The 25,363-nt window shown below is 45.0% G+C and overlaps 1 protein-coding gene across 2 annotated transcripts in view; it reads right to left on the bottom strand.

Annotated features, from left to right (window-relative positions):
- The window catches only part of FNTB (farnesyltransferase, CAAX box, beta), a 65,084-nt gene that overhangs the window by 26,499 nt on the left and 13,222 nt on the right, over positions 1 to 25,363 (bottom strand). For both annotated transcript variants that reach the window (XR_006886301.1, XM_046647253.1), the window contains exons 2-6: positions 20,389 to 20,453; positions 10,263 to 10,335; positions 7,933 to 8,024; positions 431 to 577; positions 256 to 339 (exon numbers count right to left, since the gene is read on the bottom strand). Coding sequence is in view for 1 of the 2 variants with exons in the window: in XM_046647253.1 (XP_046503209.1) it covers positions 256 to 339; positions 431 to 577; positions 7,933 to 8,024; positions 10,263 to 10,335; positions 20,389 to 20,453 (461 nt within the window). In the remaining variant the exon portion in view is untranslated. The remainder of the gene's footprint in view (positions 1 to 255; positions 340 to 430; positions 578 to 7,932; positions 8,025 to 10,262; positions 10,336 to 20,388; positions 20,454 to 25,363) is intronic.

The raw sequence follows: 25,363 nt of genomic DNA, 5'->3' as shown, positions 1-25,363 counted from the left end.
CATTCTTAAAACAAAAGCATTTGATTTTGTCTCTGTCTTACTTATATTTTGACATTTATATAAGTCAAGTGATAATGACACCTGAGGACATCTGTCTCATATCTGCGATGATGATGACACTGCATCACTGACATGTCGCTGCGTGTCATTCTGTGAGACAGAGCAGCAGCCTCCCCAGGTTCCTTGGGTTTGGCATCCCTAATGGCAGATAAGCTCTAGAATCTACTGATGCAGCCTGAGAAAAAGCCCACTCACCTCACGTCCACCTCACCTCCAACGTGCATGAGAAAAGAGCCATCGGGTTGCTTCAGCGAGTACAAGTACTCAAGCAGCTTCTCTCTGAGAAACGAACGGGAGATGGCAATAGTCAGTGTAGTGTCAGCAGGCGGGGGGCCTTCCAGGCTCCCGTCACTGCTGGCTTTGTCGGTACCTGTTGATGACGTCATAGGCCTCCTCAGTGCCAATGATGCACAGTGCGTTGACTGCTGCATACGTGGGTGCGAGGTGTGGGTACTGGCCAGGGCCCCCTCCAAAGCCGCCATCTGGGCTTTGACACAGCTCCAGGAACTGACACACACTAGGTACACAGCCAAGTGGAAAAAACAAAGTCAGACAGCATGAATTCCAAAACACCACATTCCACCAGAGTCCATGCCTTTCCAACGTTCCCCTCTCCCTCCAAAGGGAAAAAACCTCTCCTCCCACCTAGTGAATGCACATTGAATATAATTAACCCCTGCAAAGGGCCTCACTACCCTGCTATCATGGGTATTACACTGAAGCATCTGCCTAGTTGTGAAGGAAGGAACATAAGGCCAGGCAGAAACAAACAGCCTTTCATAGAATTGAGGGTGAGTCCCAGGCTTCTTAACCAAATCTTTCCCATACTTTTCACTCAGTTTGCCACCTTGGGTCTGTGGTACTGGCCTCCTTCTCCCTGCCTTTGGGGCACCTCCCAAAATTCTGCCTAAAATGTTGGTGGGGCCCAATTGCTTCTTTCCACACTAACCACCCTGGTCTACATCTATCAGCGAGGCCCGCCAAGAACATTCAGAGAGATGGTGTCTCACTCCCATTGCCACCTATGCCCCATGCGCTGCTGATTTTTATTCCTACAACCGACAAGTACAAGCTTTTAACGGAGTCTGCCTCCCTGCTTAGGAGAATAAAAGAGAGACCGGCTTCTAACACGCCAGCCTCAGTTGTGGCAAACTTCAGTACTGCTGCCTCAGGGCACAAGAATGCATCCCAGTCTGTGGGTTCTCGGAGTTTCCAGGCTAATCCACTGACGCTCCAGTTCTCTCACGGTGGGAAACTGTTTACAGAGGGTTTGCCTCCAAGCGTGGCATCAGTTTGCCTGGAAGTTCCACTCTTGCTTCAGGTGAAACCAAGAGAGCCCCTATTTGTCCAAGGTCCTCTGAAGTTCACCAGAAAGGGGTGCCCAGGAAAGTCCTGATTATCATGCTGCTTCCCTGTGACTCAGCCAGAATCACAGGCTTCCTCTGAGGACAAGCCTCCACTTAAGAGAAGAAACTGCAAATCTGTGTCCTTCCAGTACTCACACAGCCGCCTCTTCCTGGGCTCTTTTGTCTCATCCTTTCTTATCTACTGCTACCAGAGACCACACAGAGTCTAGTCAATCTCCACTAAGACACAGGTTCCTTACTGCTTCCCCACGACACATTTGATTACTTTTGATTTCAGATCTTCCATTATCTGGGCAGGGCCAGTGCTAGAAAATGCTGCTGACTTGCTATTGGAGTCCTGAAATCATCACAGGTTAAAAGCAATACACATTCACTTCTATTTGCACCTAAAATTCACTGCAGGAAACACAAGGATTGAAACTGAAGTTGATAATCAGAGAAGAGAGACAGTTTTGTGGCACGTTCTTAATAGCAATTAATTTTCATTGAGAAAATGAGTTTGTTTCTAACATATTTCCCAGAACTTCATCAATTCTTATCACATTTCCCAGAAATAAACAGCTAATAAATTCATGTCCTAACACAGGCTGGCTGCACTAGCATACAAAAAGTTTTCTATATCACAAAAACAAAAGGTTTTAGCTGACAGAAAACTTAACAGCACATTAAAGAAAAGAGCGTCACCTAGTTATGCATCCCCTTTCCTGACTCCCAACATAGAATCGCGGCCATGTACCACTCCTGTAGCCTAAAGTCTGGCCTGAGCTGGAGATCTGCATGTCCCAGATACCTTTAGACATCCCTCCACGCCAACCTCCCTTGCTGACACCACATCTGTCTGTGGAGCTATGCTGGGGCCCCGGGCTGGGCTCCTCTTGACTCTCAGACACTTTGTATTACAGAACATTCTGCTCCAGAGGCTTTCCAACTTGCACCCTAAGGACCTGGCAAATTGACCATGACACCACCAGCTGTCATCAACAGAATTCTTCGCAATTGTGAAAACTAAAATGTGAATGATACTTCTACCTATCAAAAGGGGGAGAAAAACTTATCTTAGAGACCACAAACTCCCCAACTAATAAAAAAAATCACACGCAGGAAACATTGTGGAAAGACCAAGAGTGGCACACTTGGTGAAAAACATGTATTCATAAATCATTCATTTAGTCATATGACTAAATGATCCAGTAGATCAGTTTTCCTGCAAGTCAGCAAGGCATTTCATTCTAGCTTACGTGGCAATTACCAGCAAAGGGGGAAACTACCTCCTAGATCAGGGGTTTCAAACCCAGAATGTGTGTATCAGAATCACTGGAAAGAGCTGGGCCTATTTTTTCACCAAATTCTCAGGTGATTTGGATACACACGCACAGTCTGAGTACCACAAATTTTTGCTGCACAATTAGAATCATTTGGGGGATTTTGTTTTTTTTAATTCCAACACTGAGGCCACGCCTAATACCAATTAAATCAGAATCACTGAGGGTGGGACCCAGGTGGCAATAGTTTTTAAAACTCCCCGTGTGACTTCAATGTATCAAGTATCAGTGCTTCTCAAACTGGAGTGTGCACAGAGATCACCTAGGGATGCTGTAAAGTGCAGATCTGATCCAGCAGGGCTAGATGGGCCCAAGAGTCTGCATTTCTAGCAAGGTCCCAGGTGATGCTAATGTCACTGGTCTGGGGACCACATTTTGGGTAGCAATGCGATAGATCTGTACTGTCCAGTAAATAACCACTAGCCACATGAGGCTCTTTAAATTTTAAATGTAAATTAATTAAATTCTATTTTATTAGCTCCTCAGTCACACAAGCCACACTGCAACTGCTCACTCGCTCCACATCGCTAGCAGCTACCACGAAAGACAGAACATTTCCATTATCGGAATTCAACCACTAAAAAGTATGTAAAACTTGTAAGAGGACCAAGTTCAAAGCCAGAGGACCAATGATTACTGTCAGCCTTGTACAGAGTTTACTCGGACTTTGAGGTGTTGGCTGAGGACCAACCTAAGGTGGTTGATTCTGAACGTCACTGCCACCAACTCAGAGGAGGGACTCAAGAGCATGTACAGCGACTAAGAAATATTATAAAACAGGCAGGGAAACACCTCCAAGGTGAGAAAGAAAGCCCAGAATAACAAACCGACTCAGAAGCCAATACGAATAAAACAAATGCAACAGGTACAATAGCAGGTGTTACGCTTAGGGATGGCAGGAGCGGTGGTGAGGAAAGCACATAAGACAGAAAGGACTGGAATATAGGAGAAAAAGGACCAGTGGGTAGGGCCCATGAGTTGTGAACAACGATAACAAAAACACTTGTTGACAGCATCATGAAGAGTGTCAGTCAGAATGGTATCTGGCTCAAGCCTCCATTTTCCAACTTGAAGGAAGCTCAGAGTCAAGCTACAAAAGTGGCTAAAGATAAAAATTATTAAAAAGCTTACTACTACTGGCAACTACGGTGAGGAAGCTACCCAGCAAAATACCTCGAGTATACAAAGGGGGATTATACAACCTTTCTGGTAAATAAACAAAAATTGAAGCCAATTGGCAGCAAGAAGAATTAGGTTAGATTTAAGAAAAACTTCAGGACCAGAATAGGTTACCACAGACAGACTTAAGGCCTAGAATAAGTTACAAAGACCACAGCTTTGGAAACACAGCAGCCATGCCTGAGCAGAAGGGTGAGGAGCGGACGTGAAGGCGAGCTGAAGGAGCCGATGTCAGGCTAGCACCTGAGAGGGAGCAGCCCCTCCCATCAGCGGACAGCAATGGGCAGGCTCCCTTGCTGATTCCAGGAGGCCCAGGCCGTCTGTGGAGAGCGACAGCTTGTTTGGCTCTTCATCAGGGCCAGGAGTCCTCCGGACGCTGCTGCTTTGGAAGCACAGTCAAGTCTAAAGCCGGTTATTCTAGAGCAGGGTTTCTCCACCATGGCACTATTGACATTTGGGGCTGGAGAATTCCTTGTTTTGGGGACTGTCCTGTGGAGGATATTAGCAGCACCCCTGACCTCCATCCACTAGACGCCAGCAGCACCTGGCTAAAAAATGCCCAGAAGACAAATGACTAGATAAGGGATCCTCAGTGAAAGGTAAGGGAACAGACAAATTATATTTAAATCCAAAAACTAAAAGGAAAAATATTTAAGGAGCTATTCAGGGGACAAATTACTGATAACCTTGCAAAAGAGAAAGAATAAAACATTGACACAAGAAAACTCAAATTTAATCTTTGGGAAAAGTCCTAAAACAATCTTTAAGTTAAAGACAATTTTTACAGAAGGTAAAAACCTAATTTAACAATACGCTGGTCTCCCCGTGACTTTCACTTCACACCTCTGTTTCAGTCAAGTAGCTTTTAATCTCAAAGCATGGGACTCTCATTAAAGGGTCAGTGCTAAAATCATTGACAGAGCAAATGTACTGAGTCTAGTTCCAAAATGTTAATTTGTTTTAGATAAACACATATATAAACTTGAGGATACAATCTCTAAAGAGAAGCAAGCTAAATTCCTACTTAGGAATATATTATTCTTGAAAGGTCTCACACCAGCAGTCACAGAAGCTGACAAAAATGATTTTGTCCACTAGAGGGAACTCCGCTTGTGATATTGTCCCCTAAACAAATAGAAGCACAAAGGTGAACCAAATAGGATGCTCGTCCGCACATGAGCGTGTGTGTGTGTGTGTGTGTGTGTGTGTACACACCGCACTAAGTGAAGGAGTGGGGAAAGAAAGGGCAGAAAAATAAAACCCCAGAGTTAAACTCTGCCTCTGGATCACCTTAATATTTGCATAAAAAAGAAGAAGAAAATTGATCAAATTGTTAAAGCATTTATTTTCCCTGTGCAAAATAAATTAAAAGGCAATGTCCTATTTTAAGTAGTCTTAAAAAAAAGTCCCTATATTTTAATGGAAGTGATTAAATTTTTCTGTCTTAGGGGCTGGCCCTGTGGCCGAGTGGTTAAGTTCGCGCGCTCCGCTGCAGGCAGCCCAGTGTTTCGTTGGTTTGAATCCTGGGTGCAGACATGGCACTGCTCATCAAACCACGCTGAGGCAGCGTCCCACATGCCACAACTAGAAGGACCCACAATGAAGAATATACAACTACGTACCGGGGGGCTTTGGGGAGAAAAAGGAAAAAAATAAAATCTTTAAAAAAAAAAAAAAAGATTTTTCTGTCTTACTAAAAATAGTTTATCTCCTTAGAGATCAGAGCTACTAGGCTCTGTTCATAATAAATATTATCTGCACCCAGAATTAACTGCCTGCTAGGCACAAAAGAAAATACATTATTGGAAAGTTTAAGAAATTCTTTAAAAGTTTGCAAAATCAATGCTCAGAAGAACCACAGGTAAAGCTTTTAAGGCAGGTGTGAAGCAGAAATTCTCAGTCATTAACTATCAAGTAGTTCTTGAAAGTAGGACAAATCAGCTTTTTAGTTTTAAAACATTCTTTTAATTCCAAAACAATAAAGGGTCATTGTAGAAATTTTAGGAAATGCAAATAAGCTAAGAAAAAATCTCCTTTAACCCCACCATCCAGAAATAACTATTACCAAGTGTGCATATCCTTCTGGGTTTTTTCTATGTATATAACCATCTATATTTTTATCTTTAAACGTTCAGTTTTTTGAACTACCTTTTTTCACTTAAATCACAAACATGTCTCTATATAAACATAAATTTTTATGTACAAACATACACATTTATATATATAAATATTTTTATTGAGGTATAATGGACATACAACATTATGAGTTTCACGTGTGCAACATGAAGATTCGATATTTGTACATATTGGGAAATGATCGACAATAAGTCTAGTTAACACCGTTAACTTTTTAATTTTTAAACAGCTGCATAGTATTTCATTGTATGTACTGCATACTTCACTTAAACTTTGAATACACTTTACAGCATCGCCTACAATCAGTTGATATTTAGGTTGCCTCCAAGTTCAGTGTGAAAAGTTCTTTAAAGGGGTCCTCTCTTCCTATCTGGTGTTTCCACAAAAGTTGCTCTGACATTTATTTCCTCAGAAAAGCCTTACCTATAAAACACCAAGTATACAACCTAGAAAACACTCAAAATCGATGCTAACCCAATTTCTTCCACTTCAGCAACCCCCTTATCACTCTTCCCACCTCTGTCAGTCTACATCGTACCTCTCATAGGACCCTCCCATTCCTTCTTTCTTCTCTCAGACACGACTTTCCCACTCCCCTAGTGTACATCCTGACTGTGTGTGAGTGGGGGAGAAAATTCCCAAACACCCTGCAACCCCCAACTGGTATTTCTGGAACACATGGGCCTTTATCTTGACAATTGAATTCCTGTTACTGCAGAAACTGTGTCCGACTCTACTTCCAGAGCTAAAAGCAACTAGGTTTGCTGCAGCATCGTGCTGAGGAAGACAATGTATATTTTGTCTCTCTCTCAGAAAGCATCGGACACATCACAAGGGTTAATGGCCTAATTCTTCATTATCTTCCCTCTCCACATTCATCACAAAACACCCTGCCCAGGAAGGCAAGAATGAGAAGTTATTGTTAAGACAGAATGAATGAGACAATGTGCAGTTCTGTTCTTCTAACCTGACAATGTGACCCCGGCAGGGGCACTGTGACCAGGGAGGGGCAGGGGCTAGCCTCCTCACATCCTGGGACAGCTGCCCCTGTGGGCTGCAGGAAGGCAACCCTGGCTCAGGGGTCTCCCCTCCCTCAGGAGCACGGGGGGGAGGATGAACTCAAGATGCCGCCGAGCGGACGCGCTCGCTCTCAGTGAGAACTGGGGCATCAGATCCAATTCCTGGCCGCCCTTTCCCACCCCACATATCCCTAAGACTGGAGTGATGATCAGTTTCTCCTTCTTTAAAATATAAATTGTGATGAGCCTCTGTGGGTGAGGTGCCACACGGAGAACACCATTCGCACCAGCAGTTTTGGAAGAATCTCAGTTGCTTACGTCTCCAATCATAACTCAGAAGTTTAAGAAAATTGTGAGTGATGGCATCTACACGCAGAGACGGTAACACATCCAGTGCCATCAAGAGCTAACTGTCCCCAGGCACTGGGGTGAGGGACTTCTGTGGAGGTGTTGATGGAAGGCAAAGCCGTTTCTGCTCATCGGGTTGGCACGTTTCCCCCAGAAGCTATTCAAATGCATACTGTACTTTCTGGCAAAATCGTGTCTCTCAGAATTGATGATAAAGACTTTTCTCAAAGACCAGAGCAAAAGCCAAAAGAAAAGGCTATAGAAGAAACCAGAATTCAACTCTTGGGAGTTCAAAGTCTTGTTCTACCCACAAGCTTACAATAGGCTTCTAAAGTGGAGGAGTTTCAGGAAGTTACTGGAGGTCAAGAGAAGGGCAAGGGTTTCTTTGTAGCACTCTGTGTGTTCCATTCAAAACAAATAAAACAGAAACAAAATAAAAAGAACCCCAAACTCAAAATACAATTTCAGGGAACACCCCAGGTCCCCCGAAGTCAGACTCACTCTGTCGCCACCATCTGGGGGATGGGTTCATCTAGAAGCTCCAAGCTGTGCAGAATCCAATAGCAGAGCCATGGGCGGCTGGCATCCAGACACTGAGAAGGCACAGGGGAGAAAACACACCCCTTATTCAGAATCATTCCAGGACACTGCTGACAAGGCGACATCTGTCTCCCTCCCTGCAGCCCTGGCAAGGGGGGAGGGCACCCCATGAACAATCAGTGAAGGAAGGACACTTTGCTTTGTGTCAGCCAGGAGCTGAAATGACCATATGTGAGAAAAGGACAATGGGACAAAGAAGTTTACCTTGAACCCAATGGGTCCCTCCCTGACCAGCGTCTATGGAAAGCTGAGCTGAGGACTCCCCACACACCAGGAAGTTAAGCACTGCAATTTTCTCAGTATAGACCCAAGGAGATAGCCAATCTCAAGAAGGGATTTCCTGGATTAATTCATTCACAGATTCAAGAAATATTTAGTAAGTATCTACTTGTGCCAAGCACTGTATTAGATACTGGGGGCACGCCAATGAATAAAATTCAGTTCCTATTCTTGAGATGTTTGGGATACAGAATGTGTGGGGTTACCTGCAGAGGAAGAAGACACTAGACACACTAGCACAGGTCACCTTATGTCCTTCTGGAACAAGGCGGAACATAACATATGCATACACATCTAAATGGATAAATGCTGTAACGGGCAGAACTAGATTCTTGAGGGAGCACATGGAAGAGACTGATTAATTCTGCCTGGGGGGCTGGGAAAGGCTTGCAAAGGTGACATGTGAAAGATCTTGATCCTAATCAAGCCATAAACACATAGTGAGCATTCAAGGCTAGGCGGGCAGGTAGTATTACTGCCCCAGTTTTATAGATTAAAAGTATATAAACGAGGTCCAGAGAGATGAGCTTTTACCAGATTACAAAGACAGCACGTGTCAGAGCTGAGACAAGGACCCAGGTTTCTAGACTCCCAATCCAGTGTTCTTTCCATTGGCCCAAGCTGCCCTCTTCATAAATGTGCTATGGCTACCTTGCCACCTGGGTGGCGGTTGGTGTGGCGACTGGAGACACTGCTATGGATTTGGCCTGCCTGGGTTTGAGTCCCAGCTCTTCCTCTTACTATCTATGAGCCTTTAAGCAAATTACTTAATCTTGCTATGCTTGTTTCTTATCTGTAAAAAATAAATATTCACCTACCTCATGGAGTAGTTGTGAGGATTAAATGAGATAATACATGGTAAGCTTTTAGCACACTGTCCAATGAACTGTTAGCTGGTATGGTATTAATTGTATCAGGGCTGACTGGAACCTAGCCATCCAGGACTCAAGTCAAAGACTGAAAACTTTGAGCCCAAGGCCAAATGCAGCCCGTGTACGTATTCTGCTTGCTCCTTGTAGTGTTTTATTTGTTTAACTGGAATTGGTTTCAACATTTAAGCACTGGGAGATTCACATAAAAATGTGGATTCCTGGCTTCACTTGGAAAAAAAAGATCTGGCAACTCTGGGTCTGCATTCCTGGATGGCAGCAACTGGCAGGAAGCGAATGAAAGCTTCTGGTTTGCCTCAGTCTCCCCTCAGCCCACTTCTCTTATTTATGCCAGCTGCTTGTGTCTACAGGCGTTTGAGTTAACCAATCCCCACCATGAATAATCAAATGTAGAAACCCAAATCAAAAGCAAATTAAAAGCAGGGCTCCTCTGTGTAAAGTGGGGCAGGAAAACTGGAGCCCTCCAGGTCACGGTCACCCTCTGCCCGCGAGTCAACCCCATTCCCAACACTCCTCTCCCCTCCCCCACTGCCCCCCCTGAGGCCCCTCTGTGGAACCCGAGGGCTCTGAGGAATAGGATTTAAAATCCACTCTAAATTCAGGCATTTTACAGTGTTAAACTGCAGTAGTACTCTCTGGAATTTATATACGGATCCTCTGTCCAGTATAGAAACTGGATCAGCTTACAGAGCAAAGGTTAAGGATGACCAGCTGACTGCCTTTTAGCTAGAGGTCAAGAGGTGTCTAGAAGAAAACACGTGAAGCCCTCAGCAGTGCTCTAATGGTAGAAGCAAGCCTCTCTCCCTGCTCCCCACACCTAGGGTGCTCCACTGGCTCTGAGGGAGAGCAAGCCTGGAAGAGACCCGGTTCTGCCCTTTCAGAAGTGGGAGTCCCAGCTCCCGGGACCTGGCTCCTGTGTCCCCGGTTCCTGCCAGAGCCACATTGTACAAGGAGTGAAGCTGCCACAGGTCGGCCCCATAAGACTTTCACATTCAAGCAGAAAAAAAGGAGAAAGATCTGGCTGATCATTTGACAGAAAGAGTTCCTGGGCAGTGTGTTTACCTCATAGGCATCTGTCAGCTGTCGAAGGCCTCTTTTCAGATAATGGAAGTGCTTCTCCCTCTGCAAAATAAGCCTGGAACGACAAAGAGCTCATGAACCTATTCTAACAGCTTATGCTCCCACCCCACTCAGAACACGTGTGCACATGCACACGCACAAACACACTCTTAGCTTCAGGACACCCCCCCCGCCCCCACAGTCAATGAACATATAACCAGCAACTCCTTAGCTCCCAAGGGCGGCTAAACCAGAGAAAAGAGGCAAACATTTGAATGTCCCTACAGTGTCTGGAAATCGTGCTGGTGGATGTTTTGGGTGAGATCCTCTCCTTCACGGCAGGTGACTTTGGGCTAAGTGAAAATCCACAATGCACACAGCCAGGAGTGACAAACCACCCAGAAAGTTCCTCCAGGATCTAACTGTGAACAGATATTTCCCCATCCTGTAAAGAGTTTAAATCTGAGCCTCGCCACTCCCCTGACTAGGTTAGCCTCCGTCATTCCAGTCATTTCTTCTGGGGTCACTTCTCCGAGGTCTGTAGTTTGTACCCTGCCTGCCCCTCAGTTCTCCAGCTATTATTCCCTCCCTGCAATTCCACCTCCTACGTGCTGACCCACAGCCCTGGCCAGAGGACCCTGTCTGTGTTCTGCAGCCAGTCACTCTCCTTGGCCCTGAGGTCCGTGATCTCAGATGGAATGTGCCACCCGTGGCCACTTGCATGGGCAGGATGAAGTACGAGCTGCACTGCTTGCCTGACCCCGCAGAAGAGGCCTGTGTGATTACGGAGGAAGGAAAGAAGAGGAGCATGGCGAGATGCTCACTGTGCCTGCTGACCACGGGAACAAAAGAAGAAGCCTTCTCTTTCCCAGGTGTTCAACAACTGTTTATTGAACTCTCACTGTCCTGTGCACAGGATAAGATCATTAACGTAGTCTTTACCTCAAAAAGTCTTCCGATTCAGTACTGGAAATAAGGACATGAGTGGCTATGATACAAGGAAAAAATGGGTAGGTTTCATAAAGAAAAAAACAGATAAAATGCTACCAAGGCTCTAAAGGGAGGGGGACATGTCACTAAGAAAGGAATGATCAGGAAGGTTGTGTGGAAGAGGTGGAATCAGGTGCGCAGCCCTCATAGGGGGAGAAAGTTCTTACAGGTAGAGATGGCGAGGAGGGGAAGAGATGGGGGACGGTTTAGCCAGAAAGAACAGAAACAGTTACAAAGCAGCACTGCCCACAAGAACGTCCAGCAATGATGGAAAGGTTCTTCATCTGTGCGGTCCAGCAGGTAGCCACAAGCCACATGTGCTTACTGAGCACTTGAAATGTGGCTGGTGTGACTGAGCAAGTGAATTTTACATTTTCCTTAGTTTTAGCTAATTTAAGTTTAAACAGCTGCAGGTGGCCAATGGCTGCTGTGCTGTGCAGCACAGGTTAGAGTGTGCACGAAGAGTGACAGGCAGATTTGGCCTGAATACTAGGAAGGAAAGAGGAAAGGTCGAAAAGGCAGCCGAAACCCTTTCGACAGGGTCTGGGGTGCCTGCTGAGGAATCTCTACTCAATTTAGCAGGCAAAGGGAAGCCCTAAGCGTTTTGAGCTGAGGAAAAAATGGCTAGAACTGTGCTTTAGAAAAATTATCTGACAGCAGTAGGTCTCCAACGTGTTTACAAACAGGATTGAAGGAAAGCACTAAGTGGGGAGGGGGATGAGGTGGGAAGATGGGGTAAGAGCTAGTCAGAGTCAACAGGTGGAAGGTACTTAGCGTACTTAGTGCTCAAACTAGCACGTGACCCACAGTAACCATGGTAACCCACAGTAAGCCAACTTCTGGACAGGTGCGTTTAAGGCTCTGGAAGTGTAATCAGGTGAGGATGTCACCACACTGTTGGAAACACATGTGAGACTCAGGAGAGGGTCCTGGTGACACAGACAGACTGGGAATCATTTATCTGCACGCAGGTGACAGGTGAAGCTGGAGGCGCAGAGGACAGAGCAGAGAGAAAAGGCTGATGCAGAACTGGGGGAAAACCCATCTTTAAGGGCCTGGAGAACAAGGAACCAGAGGAGAGGAGTAGAGAGCATTACATAAGCAGGACTGTGCTGTATCACAGGCAAGACAGGAGGAGAGAATTTCACGAAGGTATTTAACAGTGGCAAATGCTGCAGCAAGACTGAGGGAAAATAAGACAAACCATAAAGTGGCTGGCGACCTTCGAGAGAGTTCAGGAAGTGGTGAGGGCAGATCTCAGATCACAACAAAGACAAGAAGGCCAGACTCAATTTCTCTTTCAAGGAGGTCCAGGGGTGAGGACGGACTCAGTGAGCACCCACCCACTCTGAGCAGGCCTAGCATCTGGCACTGGGGTGGATACTGACGCTGCTCCCCAGAGCTACGGTCCAGAGGTGGACACAGACAAGTCAATGGCAGTTCCAGTCCTGTCTATGAACGCTGCGATCAGGGAAGTGCAGTGGGCTCTGGCAGCACACAAGAAGGCACAGAGGATCAGAACAAGCTTCCCAAAGGACACAGCATTGACTCAAGGAATGAAGGTGACCTGAAGGATGTGAGTCAGCAGGCAAAGCGAAGGGGACAGGGAGGGTGTCTCAGGCAGGGAGCACCGTGGCACACTGAGTAAGTTTACTTCAGCTGAAGCAAAAGCGCAAAGTAGTGAGCAGTGAGAAATCAGACTGGAGAGGTACAGAGGCATCAGGGCATGCAGGACTTATAAAGGCTTGGGAGTTTAAAACACAGAACAGACAGGAGTCACTGTGCTACGACATGGATGACCCTTGAAAACACTATGCTGGTCACAAAAGATTACATGGCGTATAATTCCGTTTATATGAAACATCCAGAATAGGCAAATCCATAGAGACGGAAAGTAGATTAAGTGGCTGCCAGGGGCTGGGGGAATGGAGGAATTGGGGGGTGATGACTAAGGGGCACAGGGCTTCTTTTTGGGGTGATGAAAATGTTCTAAAATTAACTGTGGTGATGGTTGCACAACTCTGAATATACTAAAAAGCACTGAATTGTACACTTTAAATGGATGAACTGTATGCTGTATGAATTAGATCTCATTAAAGCTGTTACAAGAAAAACAAAGGCAAATAAAAAAATTTTTTAAAGCAAGCATTGACGTATTCTAGGCATGGAAAGACAAGGTCAGAAGTGCACGTTCTGAGCACACTAGCTGCAGCACATTGAATGCACTGGGCTGGGTAAGACCAGAGGCAGGAAACCACACCCACAATCTAAGTGTGTCTGTGGTGCTTTGGGAGGAAGACAGACAACGGAGCGGCAGCCTGAGGGGGCCCCGGGGCGAAGGCAGGTGGCTCAGACAGAGGAGAGGGGAACATGCTGGAAAGCAAAGGGGAGACACCGAGAACGCAAGGGCCCAGAGAAAACCCATCCAGGGAGGCCCGACGAGGAGGGGGGAAAGCTGGGTGGAGAGTTCAGCAGGAGAGGTGAGTCTGGCAACAAGGAAGGCATCTACACTCTCGGAGACAGAAATGAGGGGAGAGGGTGTGAAGTCAGACAAATCCAGCACTTTGAAGTGGGGAAGAGAAAACCAAGGAAATTAATGTGAAACAGCCTCAATTTTCTCCGGAATTAGGAGGCAAGATCCTGGGACAGTTGTGGATTGGCCACGGTAGCGAAAGGGTTAGGGAATCTCCATGAGGTGAACAGAAGGATTATAAGGCAGTAGCGAAGGCCCAGCTGAAGCCAACGAATATAAACTTTTGGGGAAGCCATTCAGCAGGCACTGTTCCATGATTTTCTTCTTGGAAAGCTTGCTGAGACCCTTTAGCAGGAGCAGCGACGGGATGCTAGTAAGGACTAATAAGATGGGAAAAGCAGAAAGGTAGGGGCGTGAGGAACCGGATGAGATGAGAGAATTGCTGACACAGCTCACCATACGGGCTGGCCCAGGCTGAGCAGGCTGGGTGTGGCCAGGACGAGTATGATGGACTAGAAAAACCAGGAGGGTCCAAGAGCCCACTAACGAGGGCAGGCAGGGACCCACTGGAGAAGCGAGGGGAGGCTGAGAAACCTGTGCCAGGTGAGGGCAAGCACAGAATGTGGGGGCAGAACTCCTGACTTCTAACTCTGAAAGGACCCATTCACAGTGGGATTTTCTATAGGCCAATTCTTTTCCATCTGAAAAACAGTCAAAGGAATTTGAATATGCCAAATACCTTGAGATGCTAAGCCCCAGAGGCGAGAACACTAGCCACCTCACTTAGAAATGTCAGGCAAGACAGCATTAAAGGTTTCTTGCAAATACAATTTTGAGACCTTAAGTATAATGCTGGGGAAAGGGACCAGCAGAGCGGGGGGCTGTACCTATTGGAAGGTACCCTACCTACTCCACTGCTTGTCCTCTGGGAGGAGAGCTCACGATGGCTGGAGCATCTGTGCCCAGCGCAGAGCAGGCTCTCCACAGCCATTTGTCGAACGAATGGGAGAAAGAATAAAGGAATGGTAAGGCCAGTTTCTGACTGACCAAAAGAGGCTGTTCTCCCTGCATAAATGTCCCTTCACTTTAAAAGATGACAAACCTCAAAGGGGAAGCTAAAATTCGATCAGAGAGGCCAGGAGAGGGGCGATGAGTCTGAAGGCCATGTCTGCTCTCCCGGGAGGCGGCCCTGTCAGCTCTCTGGTGCTCACATGCACCACACTGCAGGAGACCCGCAGCCAGCGCTCAGCCTTCCCTGCGGGACTCAGGATTCCTAGAGTGCTGAATTAAGCAACTAGACAAATCCCTCCTCTTACTGGAAAAAGAAAAAAAAACCTGGAGAAGGAGCCCTCTTCCTTGTCTTCTCAGCACTCCTCTCACTTGACAAGGGCTTCTCAGTCACTAGGAAATGGGACACCTCAGAGCCAAATGCTCTTTGCTTCTAGAGGGTAAGAGACTCTGCTCACTCTTCAGGATCCAGAAGTCACACTACCTGAAGCCTCACCTGCCCAGAAGCATCTAACTGAAGGAAGTCAGTCACCTCTTCTGCAGCTCCAGGCTGATGCCCAAGGCCAGGCCCCAAGGCAGCCCCGGGGGGGCTCCCCAGCAGCTTTCCTCCTCCTTGAACCTCACTCACAGCCAGGTCCTAGATGTCCCGCTGGGAGGGAACCAATGAGTTCCCTTAGCTGGGTTCAGTGAAGACCAACTTCAGCCACAAGCAGGGGAAGAGAAACTCCTCTCTGCAACCATTTCCACACGGGAAACTGTTCTCCATTTTCATCGGCTTCATCATCAACACTCACACACTAATGCTAATACACATATGTTATTCTACAATCTTGGAAAAGGTTTCTTTGCATGTTTATGTAGAGCTTCAAGGGCCCCAATGCTAACTGACTGAATTTTAACTTCTCCTTTGAGGTTTATGGTTCTTTTAAATTGAAGGGACAGATATCCAATTTCTTTTGGTCGGCCAGAAGCTGTACTGAGAGGCTTACTGTTATGGACTGAATTGTGCCCCCCAACATTTGGATGTTGAAGCCCTAGCCCGCTGTCCCCAATGTGACTGTATTTGAAGACAGGGCCTTTAGAGAGGGCCTTCAGGTCAACTGAGGTCTCATGACCTTATAAGAAGAGCAAGAGACACCAAGGAGGATCACACAGAGAAAAGGTCACGTGAGGACACAGGGAGAAGGTGGCCACCTGCAAGCCAAGGAGAGAACTCAGGAGAAACCAACCCTGCCAGCGCCGTGATCTTGGATGGAACTGCAAGAAAATAAATTTCCGTTGTTTACACCACCCAGTCAGCGGTGTTTGGTTGTGGCAGCCCCAGCAAACTAATACCCTTACCATGCCTTTATTCTCAACTCACCTCTGTCCAAAAATCTTCTCCATGCAAGGAGTTAAAAAAGAAAAACTCTTTCCCTTTTCCTCCTGAACAAGTCAGCCTTAAAGCCATTCAACTGGGTGGAGCAGAACAAGACGGGCTCCACGCAGGAGCGGGGCGGTGGAGGGGACGAGGAGGGCATCTGTGTGGCTGTGCAAAGAGGGCCGGGGGATCGGGACACACAAGGGGAATGATCAAATAAGCAAACATATTAAGGATATTGGGAGTCGGGTTCCACTGTTGGAGTGGGAACTTATATGTGTACCGGGCAGCAATGTAAATCGTAAATATAATGTAATTCTATTTCTTACTACAGCTTGAACCCCACTGGGCTTCAAGACCCTACACAACATGCCTCACCTACTTCTCTTCAGCCCCATCCCACGTCCTCCCTGAGCTCTGGTGCCACTGCCTTCTTTGTTCTCTTCCGTCTCAGGACTCTAGCTCATGCTGTTTCCTCTGCCTGGAACACTCCCGCCACCTCCTCAACTGGCAACTCCTGCTCACCTCCAGGGCTCAGCCTGAGAGTCACTTTCTCTGGGGGCCTTCTGCCATAGACTGAATGGCTGTGTCCCACAGCACTCGTATGTTCAAGTCCCAACCTCCAATGTGACGGTGTTCGGAGGTGGGGCCTTTGGGAAGTGGTTAGGTCAGGAGGGTGGAGCCCTCATGAAGGGACTAGTGACCTTATAAGACAGACCCCAGAGAGCTCCCTAACCCCTTCCACCATATGAGGACACAGTGAGACAATGGCCATCTATGAACCAGGAAATGGGCCCTCTTCAGACTGCAAATCCGGTGGTGCTCTGATCTTGGACTTCCCAGCTTCTAGAACTGTGAGAAATAGATGTCTGGTGTTTAAGCCACCCAGTCGATGGTAATTTGTTACAGCAGCCAGAAGGAACTAAGACACCTTCCCTGACTTTCCAACTGAAATTACATCCTCCCTGTTATCCTCTCTCGGAGCATCCCATTCTCTTCCTCGATACTCATCCCATTAGTAACTACATATTTCCATTCCATTGTTTAATGGCCACTTCCTCCATGAGACTGAGAGCCCAGCAGAGGCAGGAGCTGGGTCAGCCTTGCTCACCCTGTTCTCAGAGCCCAGCAGAGTACCTGGCCCCCTGGGGACCCTCTAGATAGTGTTTCCGAATGAGTGAAGGAATGAATGACTGAATGAATATGGCAGAGTGAATGACAGCCAACACACTTCATCCCCCTAACCCTGGACCATCCCTGAGAGTCAGGCCTTTGGTTGAGACAGATGAGAGGACAGGAATTTAGTCCATTGTTGGCTCCCAGGAAGGTTTTAAACCCACTAAAGCCAGGGGCTTCTCTAGTCAGAAAGAAAGCTTCTGCCACGTAAGTAAGAAGTCACTCGAGGGAGGGTGGGGGGGGAGGTGAAGTCATTTGTAAGGACCTTGGAAAGAGCAACAGGATGAAGGACTGCATCTTCTAAATGCTCAGGATTTGGGAAATTCTAAAGTAGCATCGCATATGGAAACGGCAGGAAAACACGGAAGCAAAGCAGGCACCAGTGTGAGAACTTTGAGAGCTTTAACTCAGGATTTGGGCTTCAGGGCAACTGTCAACACTCAGCCTTCAGTGGTCCATTAACATGGGGACATTATCAATATTTCTTACTTCTAAGGAGCACCAGACCATTTTTTCCCAAGAGAAAACAATTGTAAAATTATATGTGAGTTTGTGTGTGTGTTTATGCATTTCAGATTTCTTACTAATGTAATAAATGGAAAAGGGTTGTAAATTCACAAGTGTGTGGAAGAATGAGAATAACCATGGAGAAAGAAAAATTAACTTTCATGGGAAAGCAGGATGCTAATAAACAAAACTGAAAAGCATGGTCAAAAAGCTCCTCAGGATGGACCACCTCTCTCCAGGACAGGACGCATGTTTCAGTCTTAGAGAGGAAAGTCATTTCTGGGATGATTGTAGAATGTACTGACATTCAGCTTCAGCCTTGAACTTCAGCCAAATCTGCTATTTGGCTGTGGCTCTGGAAGGCTGAATAGACAAATGCCTCCCTCAGCATCATTCCTGGCATCCCTGGACCTGTGCGTGGTCAGTGGTCCTGGGAGTATGTGTGATTCTATCACATCTGATCAGCATCATGACCTCAGAAATACAAACAATGTCATCTAGATTTACTGTTAATATCAGAATATTCTCCTTAGCTAACAATGAAGATTTGTTCCTGCATTGTCAAACTTTTAAAATTTGACCACTGAAATGTTAAATATTGAAATTGTGATAACTTAAAATTATGATAAATTTTCAGATTTATTCTTATATCCTAGGAGTTCGTTTGATGATGATGTTTTGCCTCAGCCTCATATTGACGTGTTGATTTATATACTCAGCCTTCAGCCAAAATGTGTACCATCTCTAATAGTAATTAGCATGCTGTGACATAAGATACTAATTAGCATCCTTTAAAATGCCCAATTTCATAGGCAACAATGGGAAAATGTCAGATTCCTGAATTAAACACAGAGCCCTGATATATTCTATTTCCACAAAGGATCCAAACCTAGGAGGAACATTTTTGTTTTCCACCCACAGCTGACCTAAGACCTCAGAGTCAGGGGATTTCACTCCTTGACTTGTCCTCTACCACCACTCCCCAAACATGGCTGCTTCCTCCTCCCAGACTCTCACCTCCCATTCTCTCTCACATGTCAGTAAGAATCCAAGGAAAATCCAAGGGCTCCATTCTGATGGTGGGTGAAACAGGAAAGTCGAATGATCAAGGTGCCTTTGGAAACACAGCGGACATGTGTCCGCAGAGGAGCAGACAGTAGACACTGACTCAGAGCCCAATCAGGCTAGTCACGGGGGAGGCGAGGGCTGACCACAAAGCCCCTCCTGAAGCAATGCCGCCGCACCACCTCCACGTCCTGCCACCTCTGGGGATGCTCAGCCAGGGCAGGTAGAGTCACTCTCCCGGAGCTGCTGAAACAAATGGCTCCCTTTGCTAATCTCCAGCTGTGGCTCATGACAGGAGCAATAATTCATTAACTGAGGTCTGAGCTTCGGGTTAATGCAGAGATTTACTTTAGCCATTTGGGGAAAGACTCCCTCCTCTAGCTGATGTTGCCCTTCTTTCCTTCACACCTGTCTTTCCCTTTTCCCACTTTGCCTTTTCCAATTGTTTTCAGCCGTGGCTAATCAGAATTTTCAGACAGACTTTTTTTTTTCAAGGAAATAGTGGCAAAACAGAGTGATAGCAGAAAAGACACAAAGTTAACTCAGCCTAGAACCATTAAATAGAAGTACCCGAGTCTGACTTGCCAGGAGCTAGTCTGCTGGGTCTCAGAAGTCTGGGAGACAGGATGAAGGGGGTCGGGCTGGACTTCAGACCCTTCAGCTTTCCATCCAGCGTGAATCAGCCAGCAGCCTAACGACACTTTGTTCACAGGTTGTCAAGGAAAAGCGCTGTATCATTAAGATAAAATGATGACCACACGCAGTTTTGGACTACTGATCAGTTCTGATGGCTGGAAACACGACACAGAATGCTTTCAAAGAAATACTTTGTGACTAGAAGAGAAATGCTAATAAAGGCACGAAATAACCTTATGAAATTCTAGTGTGAAACATGACAAAACTGGAAAAAAGAGAAAATAAAGGTTCAAATTAAATAAGCTTCAGCTTACAATACTCTTTTTGGAATTTCTGACATCAAAGAGCAGTGAAGACTTCAACTTGCTAAGCGCCAAGGAAAATAAGAGGCATTTTATTTCTCACTTGAAATTTCATCCTTGGGATCTGCTGCACAATCACCAATAAAGGGCCAGGCTGGGAGAAGCTCACACTTCTCACAGTTACGTAGTCGAACAATAATATACATCAAAGGAATCCGTCCCTGGCCATCCCCCTGGACTTGACATCTGTTTCAAAGTGTAATATGAAAAAGAAAAGCCTGAGAGTTCTGATCTGAACACCAAAGCAGCAGGTCACAACCAAGCAACAGAAACATGAAGTTCCTCTCTCCATCTTCAGACCTCAGAGTCCAGGCCTCCAGGGGCAGCCCAATAACACCTGAGGCTCAGATCCAACTGGCATCTCCTCCAAAAAGCATTCTAACAGAGGAAGGCATTGGGGTCATGAGCCTATCCAGGTAGCCACAAGTTCAAGAAACACCAGCTCACAGCACACTTATCCCCTGAGGTTGAGAAGCTCAAGGAGGAAAGGAGAAAGGCTCCCACAGGAGCTGGTGTCTCCCAGATCCCTTCAAACTCCTAACCACAGCTTACCTTGGTATCAGGTGGTTGAACTTGTAAGAACTGAAGACCTCTTGTATCTTTTCTTCTACTTTGGCCTGGTGAGGATGCAAGAAACAGGGAGAGAGAAAACAAATACAGATGAGACCTCTATCAACTTTTCTTCCTATTGCCACAAATGCATACTGGCTGCATTGCTGGTGTGGTTTTGTCCTTCATCGTCCTACAGGACTGCATTAAGGGCTCTGCAGGATGACAGGCTTAGACAAGGAGAGGGAGAGGATGCCCAGTACCATGCTGGCATCACAATCAACTTCTCCAGTAAACTAATCCATAATATCCAAACTAATGGCAGTTCTGGAGTTTGGCACCTTGGCACCAGTTACTTAGGGAGCAAAGACAGATACATTTTGCTTGAAAGATTGATTCTTGCCTGCTCTATGAAATTGTTTAAGTGTTTATTTAATTGGCCATTCTCAAACACACAATTAACTTCTACCAAGGTTCATACTTCTTCTTATCAGATTGAACAGTTTACATGCAGATTGAACAGTATTGAAATCCCCTGAGGGATTTACAAGAACATCAACTGTAGGAACACCAAAGAAATAGCACATCTGGTCATTGGTCCCATGTCACACACAGGACCCCGCGGTCCCATAAAAAGAAGGATCTCAGAAAGTTAGGTCACAAAAGAAACCAGATGACCTGTGTCCTCTGCAGGCCACAGCATTTATGGTCACACAGTGCAGCTTCTGCAAGGAGAGGGTATGGTAACGGGGGAGGGCTGGTTCACAGGATGCAGGGTTTCACCTTCAGTGGCATCCTCGCTCTGTGGGGAGGCATGTCCTCGTAAAGATTTCAAGACACATAATAAAGTCCTCTCTGGGAAACTTCAAAAAGTGTCTTATTGATTTCTGCAACACCCACTGAGTTAGAGCTTCCGGTCCCTTTGACAAGGGTGCAGGAATTATTTGTGATGATGAGGGGAGCACTGATGTGAATCGTCTGAAATGGCAGCCAATCTAAAATTCACTCATCTTCGGTTTTAGGATATGCTTTGGTATCTCCCTTTGAACATGAGTTTGAGGGATGATCTGGCTAAGAATTTACAACACTTTAAAAAACAGACTGAAGTTGCTCTGAGAACCTGACTCAGGAGGAATAAGAAAGTTGTCCCAGATTCCTCATAATTCTTTTTCCATTCCAGACGCACACATGGGACTAATATAACGGCCCAGCCTAGATGAAACATGACTGCATTTCTCAGTCATGCCTTCCTTAGCTGAAAGCTGAAAGGGATAGAAAAATATACAAGAAACATAGGTCAGTAAGATCGTTAAATAAAGATTTGCCTACAATATACTGTTATGGCTAAGTGAATCGATGAATTCTGAATGAAAACCAAATGGAAGGAAAACTCACTTCCTCTACCCAAATACAAGCCGACTCAGATCCATATGACTTAATAATATTCAAAGGCTAACGGATGAGCCCGTCTCCCCCTTAGCATTCTGACACTTAAGACTCCTAGGAAGAAAAGCTTCCAGACAAGAGTTCCTTAATGAGAAGTCCCACCTTCAGTTCCCGCCCCCCAGGCAACATGAACAGCCAACTACTCCATGAGGAAAACGGAGGTTTATTTCTCAACTAAGATTCCTGACAGAAACACAGGTATGTCACACTGCAAAGAAGAAAATGCTTAAAACAGTCCCAACATAGTGTCATTTCTCTTTAAATTTCCTAACCACTCTTCTTCAGAATGAACAAGTGATATTGCAATGCAGTTAGTAACTGACGCATGCCTGAAAATCTTATGAGTTCAAATCAATACCTGAGTACTACGAGTCAGCTGTTCATAATAATGGACAAATAACAATTCACTTTATTTTCTCTCAAGAACTGGCATATTTTTCTAATAGCTTTCTTGAGATATAATTCACACACCATTCAACTCACCCATTTAAAGTGTATGCTTAAATGGATTTTAGTATACTCAGAGTTGTGCATCTCTTACCACAATCAATTCTAGAACATTTTCACTAGCCCACAAAGAAACTCCACATCCCCTAGCAGTCACCCCCAATTCTCCCAGTCCCTGTCAACCATTAATCTACTTTCTATCCCTATAGATTTGCCTATCCTGGATAATTCACATAAATGGAATCATATAATATACGGTCCTTTGTGAAGGGCTTGTTTCACTTAGCATAATGTTTTCAAGCTTCATCCACACTGTAGCATGTACTGGTACTTCATTTCTTTTTATTGCTGAAGAACAGCTGAGTAACTATTTCATTATATGGCTATAACACAATTTGTTTATCCATTCATCAGTTGATGGGCATTTGGGTTGTTTCCACTTTTTGGCTATTATGAATAATGCTATGAACATTCTTGGACAAGTTTTTGGATGGACATATGTCTTCATTTCTACCTAGGCAGAGGTATATACCTGGAGTAGAATTGCTGGATCATATGGTAACTCTACGTCTAATCATTTAAGGAACTGCCAGACTGTTTTCCAAAGCAGTTGTACCATTTACATCCCCACCAGCAGTGCACGAGGGTTCCAGTTTCTTTATATCCTCACCAACGTGTTACTATCTGTATTTTTTATCGTAGCCATCCTAGCGGGTGTGAAGCAGTACTTCATTGTAGTTTTGATTCCATTTCCCTGATAGCTAACGATGTTGGGCATCTTTTTATGGGCTTATTGGCCATTTGTATCTCTTCTTTAGAGAAATGTCTATTCAGATATTTTGTTCATTTTTTTAAAAATTGGGCTATCTTTCTTTTATTACTGACTTGTAATAGTACCTTACATATTCTAGATACAAGTCCCTTATTAGATACATGATTTGCAAAAATCTACTCCTATTCCATGGTTGTCTTTAGGAACTGGTGTATTGTTTAAGAAAAAGATCACCTCAGAGCACACAGTGTGGTTTTTAGAGTACAACTTTAAAAATGCTACTCAGTAATAAGCCTGTAGGTTTTTTTCTTGACAAATAGTAATGGATTAACATAGAAATTTAAAAATATTTATCTAGGGAAGAGAAAAGTCAAAGTAATCCCCAAAACATGGAACATCCTTTTTTGGCCCCCCATCTCCCCATATAGCCTACCAGTGTTATATAGAATCTGAGTAAATTTGTTACTGGGAAGATGCAAGCATTCTTTAAATGTTCTGATTTGCATAGCAGAAGAAAAAAAAAAAAGCTAGTTGTATATAAAAAGTTAACATACCAGGCCTGAGACTGCTATCCTTAGAAAGGTCTGCTTGCAAGGTTGACCCTTGGCTGGCATCTGGGAACCTTGATTTTAGGAGGGGTCCCACCATTCCCAGAACTGCTAAGAGTGGCTCACTGTGCCTACCTAACTGTATAAACAACATGGTTTATGCTGAACAGCTACTTTCCTTCTGGGAGTCTGGAATTTTGAGAAGTGCTGGGCAGAAGGTGCCTATGTGACCAGCCTGCAATAAAAACCATGAGCAGAGAGTGTCTAATGAGCTTCCTTGCGTTGCCACAGTTTCGTACTGGAGGAATAGGCCCGTCCTGTGTGACTCCACAGGGAGGACTCTTGGAAGCTCGTGCCTGGTTTCCTCCAGACTTCACCCCACGAGCCTTTGCCCTTTGCTGATTTTGCTTTGTAGACTTTTGCTGATATAAATCACAACCATGAATATGACTACATGCTGAGGTCTCTGAATCTTTGGAGTGAAGCATCAAACCTAGTGTGATGTGTGGGACCTCCAACACATTAGCAGACTTAGAAATTTAGCCTTTGGGGCAGAGTTAAGAGAAGTAGTCAGAATAACTGCATAATCAATAAGGTAAGATCTATAATTAAATTCCTTTTAAAAATTTATCAAAATTCTCTCTTTAAATATAGGAGAAATGAGGCTATGAAAAAAAACAAAGTTACCTAAGTCGTGAAGAATTCTGAACACTACGTAGCTCTCAAGTCGGAATTCAAGAAAAGAAAATCAGCTTCAATAAAGGGATGCTAAAGCATGTCCACTTTCCCCGGCCTCTCATTTTATCTTGAATTTCCACGCTTCCTTTCCATCCCAAAGGAACAGACTATTCTATTCTAGGTAATCTCTCCTTTCTGCATGAGAACCCCACAGGCAAGGCAGTTACCAACTGGGTACAATACAAAGGCTTATTAACAGCCCCATAACAACAGATAATCTTCTTTTGCCTAAATAGCAAGGGGCCCATAGGTTCAGTTCCCTTGGGCACAGGGCACACAGTTCGTGACCATGTTAACGAAAGTGATATGGCTCTCCTGTGAAGAGGATGACAGCCTAAAGCATCTGATCTGTTTCAGAAACATTGCTAAATGAAATGTCACAAGAAAGGCCACTAGGATTACTCACCAGAAGATTTAGTCCCAAGGGGTTAGCTCTTCAAAATTTTTAAATAGCCTGAAATAAAGGAACCTTGGATCCTGATTTAAACACACACACACACACACACACACACACACACACACACAAGATATAAAAAGAATCTTGGGACAATTGGGGAAATTTAAAAATAATATAATATCATGATAATATCATGATACTATAGAATTCTTTATTTTCTTAGGTGTGATATTATTGTCCTTATGTAGAAGAATGTCATTCTTAGGAGATGAATGCTTTATTATTTAGGGGCAACATGTCATGAGGTCTGTGGCTTACTTTCAAAGATTCATAAAAAAATTAGTCATATACATATATACACATGTGTACACACACGCACGCACGCACGCGAAAGGAAAAATTGTGTCCTGGCCAGATGATCCATTGGGTTATCTCCACCTTTGTCCTTGACTAGACTATTTCACAACTCTGTAGAGGTACAAGTTAATTTGTAGAAAATGGACAGTAATGTAAATAATTTCTGTCCACAGAAATGCAAATTGTATCTGGTAAAATGCAATTAATCATCACCCTATGGATACTGCCCAGTTTTGCATCCATTTGTAAGTTCATTTCAGCAATCCATATCTG

Source organism: Equus quagga, chromosome 20, assembly GCF_021613505.1.
Source record: "Equus quagga isolate Etosha38 chromosome 20, UCLA_HA_Equagga_1.0, whole genome shotgun sequence".
In the NCBI taxonomy this organism is placed as follows: domain Eukaryota; kingdom Metazoa; phylum Chordata; class Mammalia; order Perissodactyla; family Equidae; genus Equus; species Equus quagga.
The sequence above is the reverse complement of the archived record's forward strand: the minus strand, read 5'-3'. Positions and strand labels throughout refer to the sequence as shown.